The sequence below is a fragment of the Triturus cristatus genome, chromosome 6, assembly GCF_964204655.1.
Source record: "Triturus cristatus chromosome 6, aTriCri1.1, whole genome shotgun sequence".
Lineage (NCBI taxonomy): Eukaryota > Metazoa > Chordata > Amphibia > Caudata > Salamandridae > Triturus > Triturus cristatus.
Genome location: NC_140589.1, coordinates 919,333,863 through 919,356,689, shown reverse-complemented (window position 1 = coordinate 919,356,689; position 22,827 = coordinate 919,333,863). Strand labels below are relative to the sequence as shown.

Here is a 22,827-nt window from a genome sequence, read left to right as displayed (position 1 = left end):
CCCCATCTTCGCAATAATGCTACCATTTCCTTAATCTGTCCTGTTCTACCAGTAGCATTCAAATTTTCAATGTCCTTCTCTGTAAAATCCATCCTGTAAGTTCTCTGTAAAGCCTTCACTTTATCAATGTCAACTCCCTGCTCATTTGCTATTGCTCTTAACCTGTCATGTGTATTCCTTGCTCTCCAGGTAACACTCTTACACATAAACATTAGTTCACCATCATGATGACTCTTCAGAATCTCTGTTGGAACTGTCCCTGTGACAAGCTCTTCTAGTTCTACATGTAACTTAGCTACGTCAATTACTTGTGAATCTTTATCTTTTTTCTGTAGAACCTTCATCCAATCATTCAAATCATCAACTGTTATTTCAGCAGTTTTTCTCACTGGAACCACTCTCTTTTGCGGTTCTAAAATTGGCATCCCTGAACAACTAGCTTCACTAGCATCCAATATTTCACTACATGTGTCATGTCTTGATTGTCTCAGGTCATTTTTTCCTGCTCCTTTGCCTGAATCTCCTGAAGGACCAACTGAATTTGTCAGATTATTCCCAACATATGGAATCACCAGTCCATTCTCACCTGTCCTCTGTTTGTCAAACACAGGCATAACTGGACCTATTGTTACAGGCACCGTAACAGCTTCTAGATTTTTCGTTAACTCCCTAATCTTCTCAGTTAACTCTGTTGTAGTTCTGGCTAATTGTCTGGCATTTTTATCAAGGTAATAATCATTTCTTACCTCAGGTGTCTCATTTTCCGTCTCACTAACACAAACTGTATCTCTTATCGGAGAAACAACTGGTGTACTTTTGTCCGGTTCTGGTCTATATGGAGGTGGTCTTTTGTAAATCATGTCATTCAAGACCTCATCCTCATACTCATTAACTCCATATTTTCTTATTTCTGACTCAGGAACCCTTTCTGCTCCTCCTTCAACTGTTCTCATCGGATATAATCCCTCTGACATACTAACATCTCGCCACCTTTTCATTCGATCATGATGAGTCTCACGATCATGTCTCCTCCCAAACATGTACCTATAATACCCCCCAGATCTTTGTTTCTCTCTCTCATGTACTTCTTCTTCCCATTCCACTAAAGCCTCGAACTGTGTAGGTCTCGGTTTCGGGTCAAGACATAACATCTTTTCCCGTAAATTTCTCAACACGGCCAGATTAAATGAACCATGTTCCGGAAATGCTAGAACACCATCTTCTTTAGTATACCTAACCCAATTCTCCAACCATATACAGGTATGAAACCCATGTCTCGCAGCCATGAAGGATGCAGGTGTTTTCGGTGGAGGTAACAACTCGCCCTCTCTTGTTTTAACATCTTTATCCTTGCTAAACCACTTTTTAACTTTACCAAAAAATGTTTTCTTCTTCTTCTCTTCTTGGTAATACATTTTAGCGCTTACGAAGAACTCTCTACTCTTTCCGTATTATAAATATACAATACTAATTTTCAACCAATAGCAGCGCGACTCACACTAACGCACCAATCCTGGAACGTTTACGTCACTAAATAACTCTTCCAATCCTTGCGCGGCTCACACTAACGCACCAATCCTAGCGCGAGCACTATTCTGATCTATCATCCAATCAGAGCGCGGTCTTTCTGACGTCAACAGTCGCTGCAGTTTGTCTCTTGTCTTCTGTCACTCGTCTACCCCTCCTTTACAAATCTTTTCAGTAGACTTCGTGTCAAAATTTCTACAAAATCTATTAGTTACAACATAAAAACATCTCCATTGTCTGCTTCGCTAACCACAGAATAGTAAAAAAGAGTCTATTTCATAAGAAACCTTTCATTGACACAGTAGCACTTCTTCTACTCTGTCCTACTAACATACATTCATTAACTGTTTCCTCTAGGACTTGTCCAAAGAGTCTTACAATCAACTAAATGTACAAACATTCACGCACATTCATACGAAGGAAATATAGTACATACGCACAGAATCCTGCTTCCCGAGAACAGACAACCTGCTCCACTACAGAATTATAACACACATTAACTAAGCAAGCTTTCTTTGCCCAGTTCTTCAAATAAGCTCAGAGAATACCTATTACTCCTCCCGCGATAAGCTTTAACGGAAATCCTTACGGATCCCTGGGACTTAAGACCAGAGTTTCACAGATAACCTTCACTATCATACACACTCCTTATATACCAGAAATATCTAATAGTAACATACGACGATGTCACTGATTCCGAACCCAGACAATGTGACGCGCAACTGCACCCGCGCATTACTTTATCATGGTTAAAGGTAAAGCGTGGGTGCCGCTATTGCTGCATAAGTAAAGAAATAGAGAAAAAAATCTATTTCTTTAATTTTTCAACAATTGCGGCACCCACAACTCCTCTGCTGATTCTTGCGCTTGTGAGCTATTAAGCAACTCACTGCAGCCAGCAGAACCTGCCACGCACCTCTTTTTTCTGTGCATCTCATTTACCAGCCCGTGTAGCCGCGGTGCTGCCGCCATGGCGAAAACATTAAGGGGGCTGCATCAAATGGGCTTTATTTTTTATTTTTTTTAACTTTAACACTGGGCGCGGGACCCGCTTCAAGGACACCATGCTCAGTGTTCAAGTTAAAAAAAAATGAAATTGAGCGTGGTGTCCTTGAAGCGGCGCCGGCAGAAATGCTTGTTTTTTTCTGTCACCCTTCCTTCTCTTTGTCTGTTTCCCCTCACTCTTGTTTCCTTTCCTCTCAACTGTTTTTCTCCCCCTGTCTGTCTTGATGTGAAATGAGATGCAGGGCGCGTGGAGACGTGGATGGCAGGCACTGGAGTGCTTGTTCTATTTGCAAAGATTAAGGAGCGTACCTTCTGCACTCCAAAAATTCACTGAAATAAAGATGGTATCTGTTTCGCAGGAGGTGCAGCAAAGTAAATCAATGCACTCACATTCATATTGATATATGAATAAATATACGTAAGACTCATTAGAAAACAAAACACGTCTATGCATAGTTTATTATTTGCAGATGCAGCCATTTATTTGCATGATTTTCAGAAACAACCATCGAATCTCTTTGCAATTCTTTATTGTCCTAAGAATAAAAAATAAAGATTATTGAAGTCCTTAAAATGTCTTCGGTGCATGACAAAGACTCCAAAGGGATTCAGAATTACATGATCGGAAGTGCCTCTAGAAACAGCCAACTCTCTCTGGACTGCTAGGGCAGCTCGGTCCATGGGCAGATCGCGTTGACTGCATGGATGCCAGTAAAATATCTCACTGATATTTCCCGATGTTATCGCTTGTACTGTTGGCGGGTCCATTTTGTAGCAGTTTGCGTGGCCATTTAGGCTGAGTATGTTTCTTTGCACACTGGGCAGCCTGCACGAATGACATATTTGCATTTGACACTCAGTGCAGTTGTCAATGGAAAACTGTACCAGAACCAGTGCATTTTAGGAAGTTAAAATGTACGTAAAAAACTATTGCACCTTCAATGTTGCAATGTGGTCTATCTGGTAAGCGTAGATAAGCACATTTGGACATCCGCTTCTTTCTTTAACAAGCATTTACAATGGAATAGGTCTTGCATTTACGCGAGTTTGAGATATTGACATTGCAAATAACAATGCCTTTTATTTTTAAAACATAAATAAAAGGCATTGTCATTTAAAATGCCAATAGCTTAAACTCGCATAAATGCGAGACCTATTGCATTGCAAATGCTTGTTATTCTTGGCAGGGGAACAGAAAGGGTGACCAACCCAGTTTTACTTTAAGGAATTTAGGTCTTTACCTGTGAGATGAATCTGTTGCAGGATGGCAACTTGACATTTCAATTGGGATATTTGAGTAATAACCCTTTGTTTTTTAACTGGGTTAAGAAGACCCCTAACATTTCAAGATACTAATCGCAGCAAATGCATAACTTCAAATATATAATGTGTATTTATAAAAATTTTGAAAAAAGATAAGTCTGAAAAATTGCATAGTGAGAATAGCCAAGTCTGTCGTAAAGTAATGTAGGATATCAGCAGATACTTGGAATAAGAAAAAGGAGAGAAAAATAAAAAGAGGGAATGACAAGAAGGGAAGGAAATAAAGAGTAGAGGAGAACAAACTCGTCCCCCATGGGATAGGAAAAAAAAGAAATGATAAAAGGTCAAAACCACTTTAACCATATGAAGGACCTTAACGTAGAGAAAAAAATAGCATTAGAAACAGGGAATGGTGAACGCAAAGCCAAGAGCTGTCAAGGTTCTAGGAGTTCCCAATAAAACAGTAATACAAATAAGTGAGGGTGATCATACATTAAAGTTAATAACAAATGAGTGCCACAGGAAATATTTTTGAAACGCTTTCCGACCATGAAAGTGTTTCCAACATATGAGGAAACAAGGGTGCATGAAAGACGCAGCAGCATGATTGGGGTTCCAGGCAGCTTGTCCCAGATGCCAGCTGGGAGATGCAGATTTTTACTACATGGTATGGGGCTGCCCGATCCTTACTCCATTCTGGGACACAGTGATGGCCTTCGCGAATGCCGCCATAGGCAGCAACCTCAACAGAACACCAGCTACCTGCCTGTTGGAATGATTTCCCAAACCCGATGCTGGAATTATCACCTCTACGTTTGCGGATCTGGCCTTCAATATGGCTGACCACGACATCGGTCTCCATAGAAGTCTCCTGTAATGCCCTCTTTACTTGTATGGAGACAGGAGTTATCTAGGTGGGCAGAATGCAAGAGTGCATTTGAAACTGGATGCATAGAAGGGCAGACTCAATCCTGACTATGCACAAGCGTGGCACCTGATACTTCGTTACAGCCCATGGATAGCCACAGATGGCATTCTGCTCTCCACCCTAGATGAGTTATCTTCATATGAGGACTGAGCCTTTAACAGTCTGACCTGGGGTCCCATGTTGCGCGCACACACTGCCATTTTCCCCTCATGGTAAGCCTGGTGGGATCGTGTGTACTTGCCCCCCTGAGCCCCCCACTGTCGTGTAGTACCTATAAACCTATATAGGATCTGCATATTTAGACAACATACAGACATAGACAAGTGTCAGACTGTTTCTAGACACCCTTACCGGGTATGTTAGCCTGTATACCAGCTAGCTCACAGAGCTACTAGAAACCACTCTTATCATGGAGAGAATGGTTCTTAGCAACTATCGAACAGGACAACCCTGTCCCATCCGGGATCGTGGAAACCGTGTACTACTTTTCGCTCAGTCACTCATGCTTACTTCGCCTCAGAGAAATACACAGAATAAGTGGTGGGAACGATTTTCAATAAGTATTTATTCAACCAGCGTCTTTCTAGTGTAAAATAGGTGTGCTGAAACAACCACTAGACAGTAACCGATATAAATGAGTATAAGCACTAACAGTAAAAGGATGGTAGATTTCTACCATCGTGCTAAAAAAATGAATACGGGCCGGTATATAAAATACATGACAATAAAATGCGTACTCCTACGATGCGACCCTAACTAGATGTACCTAGCATGTATGTGAGTATAAAACCCAAGAATCCCTCTAGGATAAAGTCCACCCCATTACCTGAAGTGAGAGACTGTGGGACCCCGTCTTTGTCTTGAGATGGACACCCCCAAGGGATGTCAGACCACTGCGAGCTGGAGTGTCTGCGTGCAGGATACTCAGCGTCCCGCATCAGTGTGTCAGCATGGAAGTCCTTTTCTCCTCTGACTACCTCAGCAAGATATGGTGTATATATACCCAAAGTGGTACCCCATTAGAATATACCTTGCTGTGTCATGTCAGACTAGGATGATGGAAGGAATTACCCTTATACATAGTTATTATGCAGGAGATTGGAGGTCTGCTGTCCTGCTGTGATTCCAAGAATCCTCATGCATAATGAATGAGGCTTAAGCTATTCGGCGAAAACCCCATGTTATCTCTGGACATTACCGTAACTAGGTTAAAGGTCAGTACTAAGAGCCGTTATGCAGTGTAATGGTAGGGGAGAATATAGGTAAAAGGTTAGGTGACTACCTGAGCCTATATTGGGGTACCTATATGGAACATAACACCACTTGCTGCACGACCTTTCTTCCAGCCTTAGTGTTTCACTACGAAAGGCAGCAATTGTGCCCCAGAGATGCAGCAGTCTTTTGTTCACCCGTTTGGGTTAGCTGCTCAGCCTTACTTACCTACTTTTCCCCCCTTTTTTCCAGCAACTGTTCCTTTACGTTGGTGGGACTCGCACATCTTATTTGTTTATGCAATTAGAGTGGAAATAATCACCTGCACCAATATGTCTCCTGTTAGATCATGTAATGACTCAGCTGACAAGATTTGCCTCAATGTATGATTGTCTACTACGCTAAGAGTTCTCAGGACTGAGTTTGCACTCCATTGATTAAGACTAATACCACATTTCCCAGAAATGCTAATAAAGTTTGTTGCCAAAACACTTGTTTGCATGTATTCGGTGAGCATAGCAGTAAGAATATAAATAGCCTCAAACTGTTACAGTTTACAAAAACGGGTATGTGTTTGAATAATGGAACCACTGTCCGTAAAGCCAACTGAGTCCACCGCTCACTGTATTTCCGTAGAATGCTCACCCTAACAGTAAATGTTTGTATTAATGTACCATATATGCATGAAAATCTCCTCAATGTCTCTTGAGGGGTAGGACGCACTATATAATTACAATGACAGTATATTCAAGTCTGAACAACTTCTACATATGGATTCACTATCTGGCAGTAGGAATTCTACACTCCAGCTGCTACCACAGTGGTCAATTTTTAAAGCCTGCATTCAGATGAAATTGGCCATTGACCTGTTGATTGCAGGTTTTTTCAACAGGCTTTTCCATTGAATGTTTTTTCTCACATGGTTTAAAGTTTTGGGGGGCCCTTTTTAGTTCTTGGCAATTGTCCATCTAGGAGGAAACGGGGAGACGCAGGCCGTGACCCCAGCCACACTTGCAGAACCCCACCGTCTACATTTTGAGACACAAGCCTGATTTTACAGCTGTAAAGGGAGATGTTACCACAGCCACTTCTTCCACGCAGTGAAGTTTGTTGAGAGGCGCCATTTTTAAAACGGCCTCTCCGCCAACGTTTTTGTTTTTTAGATACTCTTGAAGCATCAGTTTTTCTTGAAAACAAAATGTAATAGACACCTTGTACTGGGAGCATTTTGTCTGTGCCTACAGCAGTGGCGACTCGCGCAGGTAAGATCGGTTAGCGGGGTGGGGGGTAATGTAAGTCGACAGACAACGGGATAAGTAATATCAAGTAATAGAAGTAATATATATAAAAATATATATCTTACCTGTGCGAGCCGCTACTGGTCAGTAATAATTTTCTCTACCAGTGTCCGCCATGCATTGCATATCAAGCATTTGCAAGGAATATGAATTACGGGCGTCCCTCTTCAAAAAGGGTAGGATGACTGGCACTATGACCAGCATTTCTTTGGCGTGCGGGCTACCGTGTAAATGTTCAGCAAAGGATCCGCCGGCAGTTTCCCTGACTCTTAATAGAGCGGAGAAACCGTTGATGGAGCATGGTGGGAAAAATGCAGTGATAAAACGTTTCCCCATCTCTGCCAAAACCCCTGTGTGCCCCCTAGTTTGTAATTAAACTTTTCAGCATTTTCTTCATTCAGGACTATGTATGTTTTTAATGCAGCCTCTGTCATTATTCAAGCTATTTCAGATTAAGAAGAATATGGCCTTTGCAAATTGCCTCAGATATTTAATTCCTGGCACTATACGATCTATACTATACTGTATGTAATGAATATAGAGATTATTTAGGAGAGAACACAGTTTTAATCATTACTACTTCTTTTTCTCATACAGGTTCAAATACAAGTTCATCCAAACCTTACATCCGCTGAAGATGCTCTCCAATATGTTGAAGAATTGATTCTACAACTGTTAAGTATGTTGTGTCAAGCTCAACCTCGCACCGCAACGGATGTAGAGGTACAGTAAACCACTTAAAGCTTGATATTAAGTGTGTAAAAGGCCAGTAATTTATCATCTCAAAGCAAGTATTGTAACCGATCATCTTGATTGCAGTTGTAAGCTTATTGCAGGCGTGTCAGTTAATGTACCCCACCACAGTATATTTGTGCTTTTGTATGACCAAAATGTCATTTTAGGAGCTGAAGGTTTGAATGATGCAGGATCCAATGGACCCTTCATGAAAGCAATAAAAACACATCAATGTACTCTTCAACTGATAATCAGGATTCCCTGCTTGGCTTGCCATGTTGTGCATGTAGTGGACCTAGCCATCCATCTGATGGGAAATATTGTAGTGTCATGAATAAATAGAATATGAAAAACAGAGAACATAAGTTCACCATCATCAAATAAGATGATTTCGGATGAAATTGTCTGTTGCAGTGCAGAGACAACACTCCTATTTGTGGAAGTTGAAAAATAATTGTAGGCTTTATTCAATATAGCAAAAGGGTGTTAAAAGGATGACACAAGACTTGTGTTCTAGCCCCTACGGATTGTGCTTAGCCAGCAGTTGCGTGATATTTTGACAATTTCCAAGTCTTTTTCAAAAGCAGTGTGATGGCACTGTTTGCAGAGGGTATGTATGCGTAAAACCGACTGCCTCACACATTTGTGTACTGGTAAAATCAAGTAACCAGTCATGGTGATTTAAGTATTCTATCTGCTACTCTCACCTATTATTCACCCATGTAAAATACATTATATCCATCAATAACTTAAATATGAAATCTCATCCTCTTATTAATAGAATAATTATTTCTAATCACAGGAATTGTTGTTATGATCAAGGATTAATGAATGTCATCTGTTGTAATATTGTAAATACAATGTTAATATATATGTATTTCAGTCGGTCAACAGTACGGTTTTGTGAAGCCATAGATTTGTCACTATGGGCCTGATTTTTTAATTTCGGCGGACTGGTTACACCGTCACAATGCTGACCGATATCCTGCCCGCTGAAATATTTTGTCACCGTTATGACGAAGGAACCCTGAAGAGATTTATATTTCGGCAGACGGGATATCCGTCACTGTTGTTGACGTCAAGATTTACAAGGTTTTTTAGAATGGCTCTAGAGTTTGGGTTGGTGTAGTCCACTAGGTGAAAGTTAAGGTCTCTGAGGAGGATGAAGGTGCTATTTAGTCTGTGTGAGTGTGTTGCTGATTTGTGAGTGTGAACAAGTGGGATGCTGTTGGTGCGTAAGTGGTGGGTGGAACTTGTAGGAGGCGCATGTCAACACTCCTGCTGTGTTATGTGGTGCCAAGTGGCAGCAGTGCGCTGGACGCCGGCCGAGATTGAGAGCATGGAGAACTGCAGGGGAATAACCAGGTTTGCCGGCACTGGGGGCGGTCTGGGAGCAGTCAGGTTTGACTTTGGCACGTCTGTGCTGCAGCTGCCATTAGAGCGCACAACAGGCATTATACACTTGTACCACTCATTCGACACTGGTATTTCTGTACAAGGGCTCCGTCTAGATGCAGTCATATTTTGTAAAGAAATGGATGCAATTGCCAGTTTGTCATATCGAATATTAATAGCGCTATCTGGTTACTTGAAGGCACCTAAATGAGCAAAAACGCTTTTCAGGAGTTGAAGTGTCTTTAAATCTCATAAAAAATGTAATCGCACATTAATACTTTTTAAACATTGTAAATACACATTTGTTAAGCTGGTCATCTCTTTCCAACAAAATTGGTGAACTTGTTGAGCATACATTACAGCAATTTTATTATAACCTCAGGAGTGGCAATTTACTGATACGAATGCTAACCTGAAAATTAGAAAGATTAATGAAAGATTTATATAAATATACGTTGTGCAGTCACGGAATTTAAGATCTCAGTCATGTGTTGTTTATCTACATGCACCCATGAGATATTTAAGACCGCAATATTTCAGACACTGAAAAGACAATATCAAATAAAAATGTATTTGTTATTCATTTGATATTGTATAGCTACATGTGAAACGTTGAATGTGCATTCTGCAAGCATTACTCCATTTATACTTGTCCAGGATTAATGCACAATTTGATTGAGAAGATGAGTGGTTGAAACTAGTGTGTTTCTTGCGGTTTTCCTCACATCTCTTGTATGCTTTCTCCAGTTTAGAGTTTTTGTTTGCTTCAAAACTTCGAAATTAGGCCAACAAGCATATAGTTCAATATACCTAAATTTACATTATTACAATTTTTAGACAAATTTGTTGAGTCTGAAAGGCAGCACTTTAATAAAAACTTTTTAAAAATCTAGACGATCACAATCACTTGGGTTTGAAGGAGCGTGGATCACAAATAAGGGTCTCAGTTTTCCGTTTTTACTGATTTTTACAGATAAATACAGAAAACAGTCTGTTTACGGTCTATTTATTTTTAAAAGTGGAAAATGCTGAAAATTGTGTTTTTACAAGTACATAATCTTTATTTAGATATAACACAGATATCTTTAAAAGATATTACAAAATTACAAAATTTCACACTAAAAACCAGCTGATTTAAAATAATAAAGACGGACAGCAGATCAATAGCCAGACTAGAGTAGAAATGACAGTTACATAATAGCAAGCGTTTAATGTAAGAGACTATTCAGACATTGCTTGTTACGATGACTATGAAAGTACAGCATACAGATTAAAACGGTATTTACCTATTAGATTGCAAAGCATAGTAGTCTTTTCATTTCATTTCCCATAAAATTTTTGTTAGCAAGGCCTATTTTACATAAAATTACGATATGCTTGCTGAATAAAAGTTGTTAAACCCAGGTTTAAATCAGTATTATCGGGGTTCAGGGCTTCAATAATGGCTTGCCTGCATGTCCGGACACCCAACCTATTCCAGTCTGCTTTGAGTTTGAACCTGCGTTGAGAATTAAAAGCTGGACAAAGACAGACTACATGTAGCAGAGTTTCGGCAGTCTTGCCGCACCCTCTACAGATTACGTTTTCCGCCGTGCGTCGCCAAGGGGGCAAATCTTGCAGTTTTAGATACAGTGAATATGTGCAAGAGAGGTAAGTAGCCGGGGCTAGCCGTCTGTATGAATTTACGAGGGCCCAAGCATGACTGCGTTTAGTAAATAGTGCCTTATCCGATATAAGGGAACTCATTCTCACACATTTTTTAATGGCGTTTTTGAATACTGCCCGGCTGGGGTTAAGGGCCCATAGCTCACTCACCGACATTTTGGAGGATATAGTCCTTGAACAGGCAACCAAACGTGCCTCCAGGGTTTTTCTGGGTTATTTCCATCCAGACTAGGGATTCTAATGTTCCTGGTTCCGCTTGCCTCAGTTTGTGGCAAAGGTTTAAGTATGTACCCATATTGGAGATGTCATAATTCAATATCCCCAGCTCTAATCTTACCTGAGCTGGCGATGCGGAGTTTGGCAGATGGAGTACCTTTTTGTAAATTTTTGTTGTGTGTTGGTTTAAGGCGGTATTCAGCTTGCCTCTAAAGATCTCTATGCCATATGCTAAAGTCGGGCCAATTTTCGCTCTCAAGACTTCTAGAAGTGGTAAGAGAGTTGGGCCAGAAATATTTTTCGAGATCTTTGCTAATGACACCGCAAGGGTCATGGCTTTAACTGTAATCTCGTTCCGATGTTTAATAAGATTGCCCCTAGAGTCCAAGTGGACACCTAGGTACTTGTACGAGTGTCCTACAGCAAGGCTTATGTTGTTATATGCCCATCCACCAACAATGTGCCGTTTCCGACCAAATGGGACAACCTGTGTTTTCTTTAGGTTAACCTCTAGTAGGTTCATTGTCGTGTAAATGTACAATTTGTCCAGAAGTCTTGCAGCCCAACCCTAGTAAGAGTAAGACTAAAAAGGACCAAGTCATCAGCATATAAAAGATTACTTAATGTCATGCCTCCTACCTTTGGTGGGTGGCTGTTAGTATCGTCCAGTAAAGTTGACAGGTCTGCTATAAACAGATTAAAAAGCATTGGGGCCAGCACGCATCCCTGCTTCTCGCCTCTTGATGTCGAGATTTTACGCGAGAGGTGCGTGCCGGACCCCAGCTTCACCCTGACCCAGGTGTTGGAGTGCAGTTGTATTATTGCCTCCAAAAGTTTGTCCGGGATCCCCCATTTCCTCAACTTTTCCCATAAAGCAGCCCTCGGAACCCTGTCAAATGCTGCTTTAAAGTTGACAAAGAAACAGAACACTGATCTAGATGTGGAGAGAGCTTTGTCGACAATAGTTGACAGTGCTAATAAATTGGTCATCGTCCCAGACTTGGCAGTAAAGCCTGTTTGATTAATTGGGATCAAATTGTGGTCATTTACCCATAGTCTCAACTCCTCCAACAGGAGACCTGCATAGTGCTTTGCCTCAATATCCAGCAGTGCAATAAGTCTATAATTATTGGGGGATGCCCCAGAGCCTGATTTGTAAATAGGTTGAATTATTGCACCCCGCCATGAGTCTGGAATTGTTGCTGTTCTCAGAGCAAAGTTGAAGAGGTTTGTCAGTGGACCTGACCAGAAAGCCACGTCAGATTTAAACAGGTTCTGTGGCAGGCCATTTGGGCCCGGAGCTCCATCTGATCTGGATTTTGACACAGCAGTAGCAACCCTTTCTTGGGACATCTGAAAGTCCTCATTATCGATATGTAAGCACTCTGTAGGCATGCTCAGCTTGATGTTAAAATCTGTTAATTTCTTTCTTGCGAGGCTGGTTCCTGTATCACCTAGAAATTCTGGAGATCTAAAATGGTCGGTAAGGAAGATAACCCAGTCTGATTCTTGGATGTTAGCAGATCCAAGGCTCAATGTACTCTGGTTAGACTGATTGATTAGAGCCCAGAATGATCGTGAATTTCGGCACTTGCTCTCATACACTAATTTACACCAGAATTGATTAACATGTAATCGTTTGTCTTTAGTGATCTCCTGCCTGAGTGCCTTTTGGGCTACTTGATACTGATTTAAGCATTCGCTGTTCCCTAGAGCTTTTACCAGTGGACGTAAGGCTTTGTTTCTGGCAGTCTTAAGTAACTTCGATTGTTGTGAAAGTCCAAACTGGCGCGAAGAGAATCTCCTTCGGGAGTGCTGTTTTTTTGGAAAAAGATTAATCAGATGGAGGCAGAGCATCGACCATGTCGCTATCGGAGAAGTTTCCTGATCAGTTCCACCTCTTATGAGCTCCATGCTTGCTAGTAGGATCTTTGGGCTGATGTCTTCACTCCATCTGAGGCGCTTCAGGTTTTCGGAGTATATTCCCCCGCTTGTTGAGATGGCGGATTTATGCTTCCCTAAATTTGTTTTGAAAGCTATGACCTGAGGTCGATGATCACTTTCTGTTCTCGGATGGATGCGAAAGCTGATCAGACAATGGAGCAAAGCTGAGTTACAAATGGAGTAGTCCAGGTAAGATCGTTTCTTTCCGTTTGTCCAAGTCCAATTAGGAGGGGTGTCGCCTTCCGATCTTCCATTTATAACCAGATAGCCTGCGCTGTAAAAGTGCATCACACAGAGGTCACCCAGGCCACAATAGGCTTAATTTGCCGGTTTAGATTGTAACTCTGGCTCATTCAAGGAGAATAAAAAGGGCCCTTCAGATTCTGTTGGCCCCTGGAATAAATTGGTGTTAAAATCCCCAGTGACAATACAGTCTGAGTCAGAGTACTCCATGGCTAAGTCACTCATAATTTCTGTTAATCGTACCAAGTGTGCTTTTTTTGTTCGTGTGTTTGGATTGATATATACGTTTAAGAAAATGAGTGAACGATGTTCCCGCCATGCGTTGATTTTGACACCCAGCAGCCAATCTTCCTCCAGTTTTAGTTGTGTTATTGGACCTTTTAAGTTGATTGATATATATATATATATTGACAAGCCGCCTTTTGAGTGACCATACCGGCTGTCCCTAAGTGCTGGTTTCCATAGATCGATGTAGCCAATGGCAGGGCAGCCTTGTGAAGCCCAAGTTTCCTGCAGGGCTATTACAGCATGTTTACAAATAAAAGAGTGAAAATCTGGGTTTGTAGTTTTCTGTTGAAGTCCGCTGATGTTCCAGGAGCAAATTAAGAATGTGGAGGCTGCTTGTGGGTTGTGCCTCGTTGGTAATATAGATACTTGAGGTCTTATATTTTCCAGAGATTTAATAGTATCACCCGTAGACTCTGTACCTTGTGGTCATTCTGATCTTTTTGTTGATAAGATAGCTGGGAGCCAACTCCAGCCTTGATGTAAATCGACATTAGTGACCACATTTGAAGACTGGTTGTTACATATTTCAGGCCCAGACGCATTTTTTAAAATCGAGTATGGTCTAGAGTGAGACACAGATCGAGGAGATCCGGTTTTTTTTAGGTGGCGTTTCCTGGTTTAGTAGTGCTGGGGGGTACCCTGGAGTGGAATATGGGTAAACTCGGATGCCCCAGTCCCGCAGGGTGGCCTTATGATCCAAAAATACCCCTGCCCAATAGGCTGACTTGAATGTTACTAGTGTTACCTCAGATGGTTGTGTGCCTCTTGGTGGGAGGAATTCAATGTCGTCCGTTACAAGGCCTACAAACCCCGGGGTGCCATCTACTAGTTTGATTATATTAGATCTGTTGAGGATGTCATGCCGGCCTTTTGATTTATAATCGGGAGCAAGTATAATATGTAATAGTTTTAAGTCTCTTTTGACCTTTTTACTACATGGGCTTTGAATTGGTTTATTAGTTTTATTGAGTGACGGGCCTGCATCAGGCTCTTGCTCCTGTTCAGGCTGGTGATTAGAGGCCTTCCTCAAAGTCTGACTATTAATAGGCAAATGTGTTTTATGGTTGTAGATTGTTTTTATTAAATGTGGTTTAGTCGATAACTTGTTTGACCGGGTTGAGATTAAAGCAGGCACTGAATTGGAATTAGTTGCGATCGCTGTAGCTTCTGACAAGCTTGGTTCTTTACTTTTCGCCCTTGATTTTGCTTTAGCTATACTAGGGTGAAAATTGTGTTCTTTTGAGTGACTCTTCATGGTGTCATTCATGATTTCCAGCCCAACAGCTGAGCAGATAGACAGCATGGGAAGTTAAAAACAGGATGAGATTTCCTTGAGTACAGACTTATTTTAAAATATATTTGTATATAATGTTTTATTTACCTGTGGTTGTAGGGGTTTGTAATATTTGACTGCTTTATTTGCTAAAACGAGACTGGTATCTATACGAGTGCATGTTTAGCAATTCAATAAATGTAGAAATATACCATTTTATGCCTCTATTTATTCTCAAAACACAAAATAAATATGGATAAATACCACCGAAATGGTCAAAAAATGAATATGGATAAATGCAGACAGAAATGTTAATAAAAAATATTACCATAAAATTAGTAGCTGTAATCGCAAAGCATATTTGGCAATGGAAATATTCTTAGAAAGTAGGATAGGGTGAAGAAATGTACTTTTCGTCGCATGTGTTGCCGGAGATGCATATGCTTACTGTATCCTGCCATCTAGCGTTGATCTCGGACTGTTGCAAGTTGTTTTCTTCGAAGAAGTCTTTTGAGTAAGGAGGTATTGTTGCTCCTCCTCCAATACATATTGCATACGTTTGTTGGTTCCTTTGTTAGATTGTTTTTTTTTTTCCCACCATCAGCCTCAGACGTCAAGATCGCTGCTGTGGGACCAATGCTAGATTCCAGCTCTGAGGCCTTATTCAGCGCCCTGTTTTCTTCAACAACTGCATAGACAATCCCATACATATAGTATTTGTTTGCCATTTCACTGACCAGTTACAGCTTATTGTGTTATGTAATTCAACCAATGGATACACCGTATTATTTAACGATTAATATGAGTTATTGACATTAAAATAAATTCACAAAGTGGGATATGTTTCTAATCACAGAATGTCCCAAATATGCTTAAAAGTGGAAGCACAAGCCATTTGTTTCCGATCCATGGATTTTCTGTCGTCCGCAATATACACAGAGACCATCAATTTTACGTCTGTAAATCACTGTATGGGAAATGTTACGTAAGACAAAGGACAACAAGGTGTAGGAGTCACATGACAACCATATTAGTAGGCAGTATAGTTTAATACTGATTGATCTGGAGAAACACAAACTCAGAATTTAAAACTTAATACCATGTTTGGGGGCTCACTTTAATAATCATTATTGATTTCTATCCAAATGAACACTTTTTGCAACATTAGGATAATCAAAGACTTAGGGAAAAAACCCATAAAGCTCTAGTTTATAGCTTGCAGTTTGTATGCAGCTCTAAGATGAAAGTTAATAGCTCACTGGTCTTTGTTAGGATTTTAACTTATAAACTGCAAGTAGCAAAAGGATCTCACTGACAAAAGCAATAACCCACTGACCTATTTACAATATGTGCACTTTGTGGTGGGCATGGTACATGTTCTTAGCAGCAGGCACATTAACCCTATCTTTCCATGAGTCAAACCTTCCACTAGACAAAACTCCGATCTCGCTTTAGGAAGCGTTTATTCACCGGAGTTATCATGACATTTTTATTATTGCCGAAAATTGCTGTAGGCCAGGAAGGAGGCAGCAAGTGCTTTTAAAACCCATAATATACAACACCCCCACTCAAAGTCAGCACCTGTTGCGGTCACACCGGTCGTACTGCCCTAGAGCCAGCTCTTCTCAGGGGTCCTGTGACCTCAGTGACAGAGTCACTGTTGCTCTAGGGTCTGCTACTTCGTAGGCCTGCCTGCAAGACTGGAGGTGAACTTCAGCATAGATTGTGGTGGGCAAGCGTTCAAGGTGAACCCACACTTGCCACTGCTAGGGTCCACCTGCTGGTGTTAAGACACCAGGGCTTTTCCGGATTTGCGGGGCCTTCTAAGGTCTAGCATGGGAATGTGCTCCCTCAGGAGAATGGTCTGGGGGACTGGTCATAAAGGCTGAACCTGGTTCCCCAGTTCTAAATTCGGCAGCTCTGACCATAGTGCTACATCCGCTCCCTCATTGAACACCATACTGCTCCACTGAGAGAAATTCACACTGCCTTCAACTACAATCCAATTTGACCTGCTATAAACAACTGGATGCGACTCAATTCAAATTACGCACTAGGCAAGAGCAATATGCAGCCTAAAGGAAAAACAAACAACATCCTGGAAAAAGCAAACACTCATAGGGAATGAAAGATTAAATAAAGCATGTGAAATGTAAGCAGAAACAACATGGTGAACTTAACGCTTTTACACTCACTATTCAGAAATCAGTGAGTGCTTCTGCCTGAAAAATACAGGGCCCAGAAAGGACCCATTTCAATGTCCACTGCTTATATGCTTACAAAACGTAAGCAGTATGGTTTAAAAAGACCACATTTGTGAACACCAAGCAGCCCTACACATTTTGTTTTCCAATCCACCCATCAACCAGGTATTGCAGTACCTCCAGGTTTGGCGCACTTCCCCACAGGGGAAAAACAGCACTTCACTGGCAAACTCAGTAAAGTGACGCTAATGTTTTTGGGGTTTGAATAAAACCGATCAGGCCACTTTAAGAACACTCTTGCTTTATTTAGTTATTGATTTTTCATATTTTGAACCTTTTATTTCCGTGGCTGCACTTTGGAATAGAAAAATGTCAAAACGGCATTTCCAGCAAAAGTGGTTTTGTTTCTTGCATCCATTTCACAGGGGAACAAATGAAGGACAGGAAGAAAGAGAGGGTGAGAACCATTTCTTGAGTCAAGGTTTTCGGTAAGTGAGGAGGAGTTAAGACCGAGAGAGGGAATAAGGGTAAGAAAGAGGAGGGGGGGGCAGCTGCCAGCGGGAGAGCAGAAGTGGACACCTTCCTTGTCTTGTCTTGTCTGGGCAGGAAGCAAGAGACAGAGACCTTTTCCTTCTCTGCTCCCCGCCCGTCCCCGAACAGCCACAAATGTCGAGCCTTCTCTGCAGGCCTTGGATATTTCTGAGGTCCAGGGATGCATGTTCAAAATAAAAAAGTAGGGGTACGGAATCTATAGATTTAAAGAAGTAGGGGCACGCCGTGCCCTGCCATTCCCTCCCCCTTCGACCACTGTGCCAAATACTCTAGGCAAAACCAACACAGAATGTGCAATCTCAGTTTGTCTCCAGCTCACTACGCGAGCTGGTGTGAGGCGTGCATGGCGTTCCGTTCGAAACAGACACTTCGGCAGCATACAGAATGTTGTTCGTCCCACTCAACCGTGCAGTGACACACCGAAGATTCGCCTGACATTTTCGTGGGACAGTCGCCAAACCCCGAAGAAGAACCGGGTGATACTGAGGCACATATGGCGATAACCGACATCCCCATGCTGCTGGCTAACAGTGGTGACTGCTCTGACTCAGACACTGATTCATATCTACAAAGGCAGGGGAGTACATCAGCAAAAGCCTACCAAACCCTTACAAAGACTAGTAAAGTGGCTTTAGAAACCCCACTGCCCTTGACGATGGTGGTCTCCGACAACAGGCTCAAGAGCGTACTAAAGTCACTCTCCCTGCAAAACAATCAACAAGTGTATAAGTTTAAAGCCCTAAAATGCACCTTGTACCGGCACGGAAGAAATCTGGCTTGGCACCCACGAATCAACACAGAGTTTCGGAGCCAAAACAACAAACATCGGACCCGAAGCTTCCTTTGGCGTTGAAAGAGACTCAAGCACCACAGGCTCCGAAGCACACAGATAAGCACTGAAACACCATATACTGCAGCTTCAGCAGGGTCAAAAGTTGCTTTGACGTTCAAAGCACCTTCAGTGTAACATGTTAAAACAGGACCAAAACCAAAGCAACGGATGGTTCCGCCCTTTCCGAAAAATTTGCAGGACAAACTAGACAAGGGACAAAAGACTCTGTTTGTTCTTCCAGACACAGGGAAACCGGTGACAGGATCACCACTACCTATATCCCATACACTTCCTAAACGGAAGAGAAATCTTGAAGAGGAGATTGTGGGCCCAGAACTATCCAAAGCTCCCAAAAAGAAAAAGGACAGAGGCACAGGCCTTATATTTTTCATCCGTCTCCAAATCCTCTACATCCACCTCCTTCACCTGCACTGCTTTTACCACAACCTTCTCCAATGCATCCACAGATCTTTGAACACCTGCCCTCCGAGCAACATCTCTCCTGCACATTAATCCACAGGGAACATGGATCCTAGGGAGGAGGTGCCATACAATGCGCCATACTTCCCATACCCACAAGGGGATCCACAAGATCCATAGGACTTGTATGATGCAGATTCCATAAATGGCATGACCCAGGCCTATTTCCCTCTAAATCACCACCACCTGATGATATCGTATCTTACCACGACATCAGTAGGGCAGAACATTACCACAAGGTGGAGCTACATGCCCTTGAGCATGAGCATAATGTTTTGGTAAAATGCTAAACCGATCACAAAAGAATAGCACAGTCCATTCCCATGTTAAAGGGCGTGCTAACATCCACTCAAAACATTTCTAAACAGACGGTTTAATCCTTGCACATCAGACCCTGCATACATCAGGAGCCAGGTCTCCCCGGACTTCCTAGTAGTACATACTAGTAGGAAAAGAGCAAATTCCCAATGCACTGGGATGCCCCCCCTACAGACAAAGTAAAAATATGATGCAGCAAGTCAACAAGTTGCCGCACAAGCATCCAACGACCTAGGCATCGCAAACAGTTGGTTTACTCTCCCGCCACAATTGTGCCCAATGGGCCGAGATGCAGGAGCTAGTACCACACATCCCTGACCAACACCAACAAAAAGGTGCTCAGTTGGTAGACAAAGGTAGGGCAGTATCAAATGGCACCTTACAATCTGCATTAGATTCTGCAGATACCAGTGCGCTGGAGGGTAAATACCAGCATACTCATTAGACGCCATGCAAGGCTCAGGGTTTCTGTATATAAGCCACATGTACAGCAACAGCTTTTCAACCTCCCATTTGATGATCCAAACTTATTTGGACCACAAATGAATGAAATGTTAGAGAAGCTAAATAAGGATACGAACACTCCAAAACTATGGGAGCACTCCAAACATTTCAACATAGAGATTCCTTGCGCTGGGGTCAATATAGAGGGGCAGCAAGAGCGGGTACATCCACTGACTTAGACATCGATCAAAAACAACAAGGCTCTTATCAAGCAGAATTTACAAGATATACAAACTAAAGGCACCGCTATGAAACGAATAGATGGCAAAGATGGGGGTTTACTGCTAAAACTCCCACAACTACAAAACAGTGACCACCTAAGCCTCCCCCGCAACATATTATACCAGTCGGGGGACGGCTACAACCATACCACCATCAGTGCACAAGCATCATCACAGATCAGTGGGTCCTCTCTATAATCAAGGACGGGTGGTTTTTAGAACAGGGTTCTTCAAAGTTGGTCCTGGAGGGCTGGAGCCATGCAATACTTTTAGCATATCCCCATTTAGATAAATGTAGTTATCCCTAAAAATCTGGCATGTATCCGGCCCCCCAGGACCGACTTTGGAGAACCATGGTTTAGAACTCAAGAACACACCTCCTACAATATCGCCAATATTTCAAAATATGTCATTAGAACATCTTATACCGCTACAGGACGAAGTCCAAGCTCTACTTTAAAAAGGAGCCATAGAAATAGTCCCAAAACAATATCAGGGACACTGGGTATACTCACTATGTTTCCTCATTCCCAAAAAAGACAAAACCTTAAGGCCAATTCTAGACAGTCATGCGCAGCTGGCATGTTCTACACTGAGCTGTGTTGCACAGCCCAATAGAGAACATGCCCAGCCTCCCAGGTACTGTCTTGCGTCTAAACAGGCCACTCAGACCAATCATGACTGGGAGAGTTGGGGAGCCTGGGTGCTTCCGGTGCACCCCTCTCGCCTCACCACCCCCGTTTTGAGGCAACCGCCACTGCTCCTTAGAGCACTTCAACATGGTCTCACTAAAAGAAGTGACACCATTGCTACAACAAGGGTATTTCATGACCGCATTAGAATTCAAAGACATCTCTTTCCATATTCCCATACATCCAGTGCACCGGCGCTATCTCCGTTTCCAAGTAATTGGGCAGCACTGGCGCTATCTCCGTTTCCAAGTAATTGGGCAGCACTATCAGTTCAAGGTCCTAACATTCGGGGTGATGACAGCCCCAAGGGTATTTACTAAAAGCCATGCGGTTGTAGCAGCTCCCCTCCGAAGGGGAGACATACATATTTCCCCAATCTAGATGACTGGCTCATCAAAAGTCTAACCAAACAGCCAACAGGTAATCAACCTTCTACACAAATGTTTTTTTCCCCTCAATGTACCAAAGTCTTACCTGCAGCTACTGCAGGTACAACCATTTCTAGGCTCAGTACTAAGCTTAGTCACAGCCAAAGCATATCCCAGTCCAGACAGAGTACAAACATTCAAACTAGCATTACCTCGATTTCAAGTTCAAACTCAGCTCCCAGTAAAAAACAGTCATGGGTTTTCAAGGAATGATTGCGTCCTGTATAGCAATAGTACCAAATGCTCACCTACATATGCGTCCCCTTCAACGCACTCTTCAGTCAAGTGACTGGGCATCTACAAAATTTTGTGTTGGTAGGGACAGCACCCATTGCTCTCTACAGTGGTAGAACAGAAACAATCCTATTGCAGGGTCGGCCCTTTAAAGCCCCAATTCTGCAGATTACCTTTCACACAGATGTACCCCTTCAGGGGTGGGAAGAACATATGCAAAGCCTCACAGTACATGGTCTATGGTCAATACATCAAAGCACTGTCACATCAATCATGAAGAGCTTTTAGCAATTCATCCAGCTGTGAAAGCTTTTCACAATCATCTTCACAACAAGGTAGTACAATACATACAGACAACATGACTGCAATGCACTGTATTCAAAAACAGGAGGGGACACATTTGTCACAGCTATCCATCCTAGCAGAGCACATCTGGCACTGGATGATATTTCACAAAATCCACCTCTTAGCAGAATACTGACCAGGGGGGGGACACCGACTTCGCAGACATGTTCTTTAGGACTCACTAACAAGTGCACAAGTGGGAAATGTATATATCACTCCTTCACGCTTATTTCAAATGGTGGGTGGGGAACCATGGAGAGAGACCGGTTTGCCACTCAACACAATGCCAGATGCCGAAGCTTTGCCTCCAGGCTTCCACACCAACACCTATGGATAAATTGATCAGGGATATTTGCATGCACTTTTCCCCCTTTACCACTAATTCCATACATGGTGCAGAAGCTGACACAAACAGGACTTACACTAATTTTAATAGGTCCAACATGGGTACAGCAGGCATGGTTCAAAACCCTACTTCAACTATCAGTAGTACCACATGAAAAACAACCTCTTTGGCCACATCTCCTAACACAGAATCAAGGGAGAGTGGTGCATCCAAAGTCCAAACAACTCAATCTAGTGATCTGGCTCCTTTGATCCTAGAATCTGGGCATCTTAACTAACCACAAGAATGTTTGGATATACTGAAACGGGTACGTAGACCAACTACAAGAGCGAGCTATGCAGCAAAATTGAATAGATTTGTTTCTTACTGTTTAAATGAACAAACTCAGCCTTTATCACAACAGTACAAGATTTCATTAGCTATCTTCCACCAACAGCAAGCAGGACTTGCTTATACATCTATCAGATTACACTTAGCGGGCTCAGTTGCTTACATGCAAAACAGGCAACACATACCACTTTCTATAATGCCAGTGATCAAAGCCTTTGTGGGAGGACTGAAAAGAATCCTTCCACCTTCTATTCCCCCAACCCCCGTCTGGAATCTTAACATTGACCTCACTAGACTTATGGGGCCACCATATGAATCACTTCATTCCTGTGAACTTCATTTCCTTACA

The 22,827-nt window shown here is 42.2% G+C and overlaps 1 protein-coding gene across 1 annotated transcript in view; it reads left to right on the top strand.

Moving 5' to 3' along the window:
- Window positions 1–22,827, top strand: part of SOS1 (SOS Ras/Rac guanine nucleotide exchange factor 1) — a 556,506-nt gene that overhangs the window by 72,647 nt on the left and 461,032 nt on the right. The window contains exon 2 of the mRNA XM_085611592.1: window positions 7,831–7,956. Coding sequence (XP_085467718.1) covers window positions 7,831–7,956 — 126 coding nt within the window. The remainder of the gene's footprint in view (window positions 1–7,830; window positions 7,957–22,827) is intronic.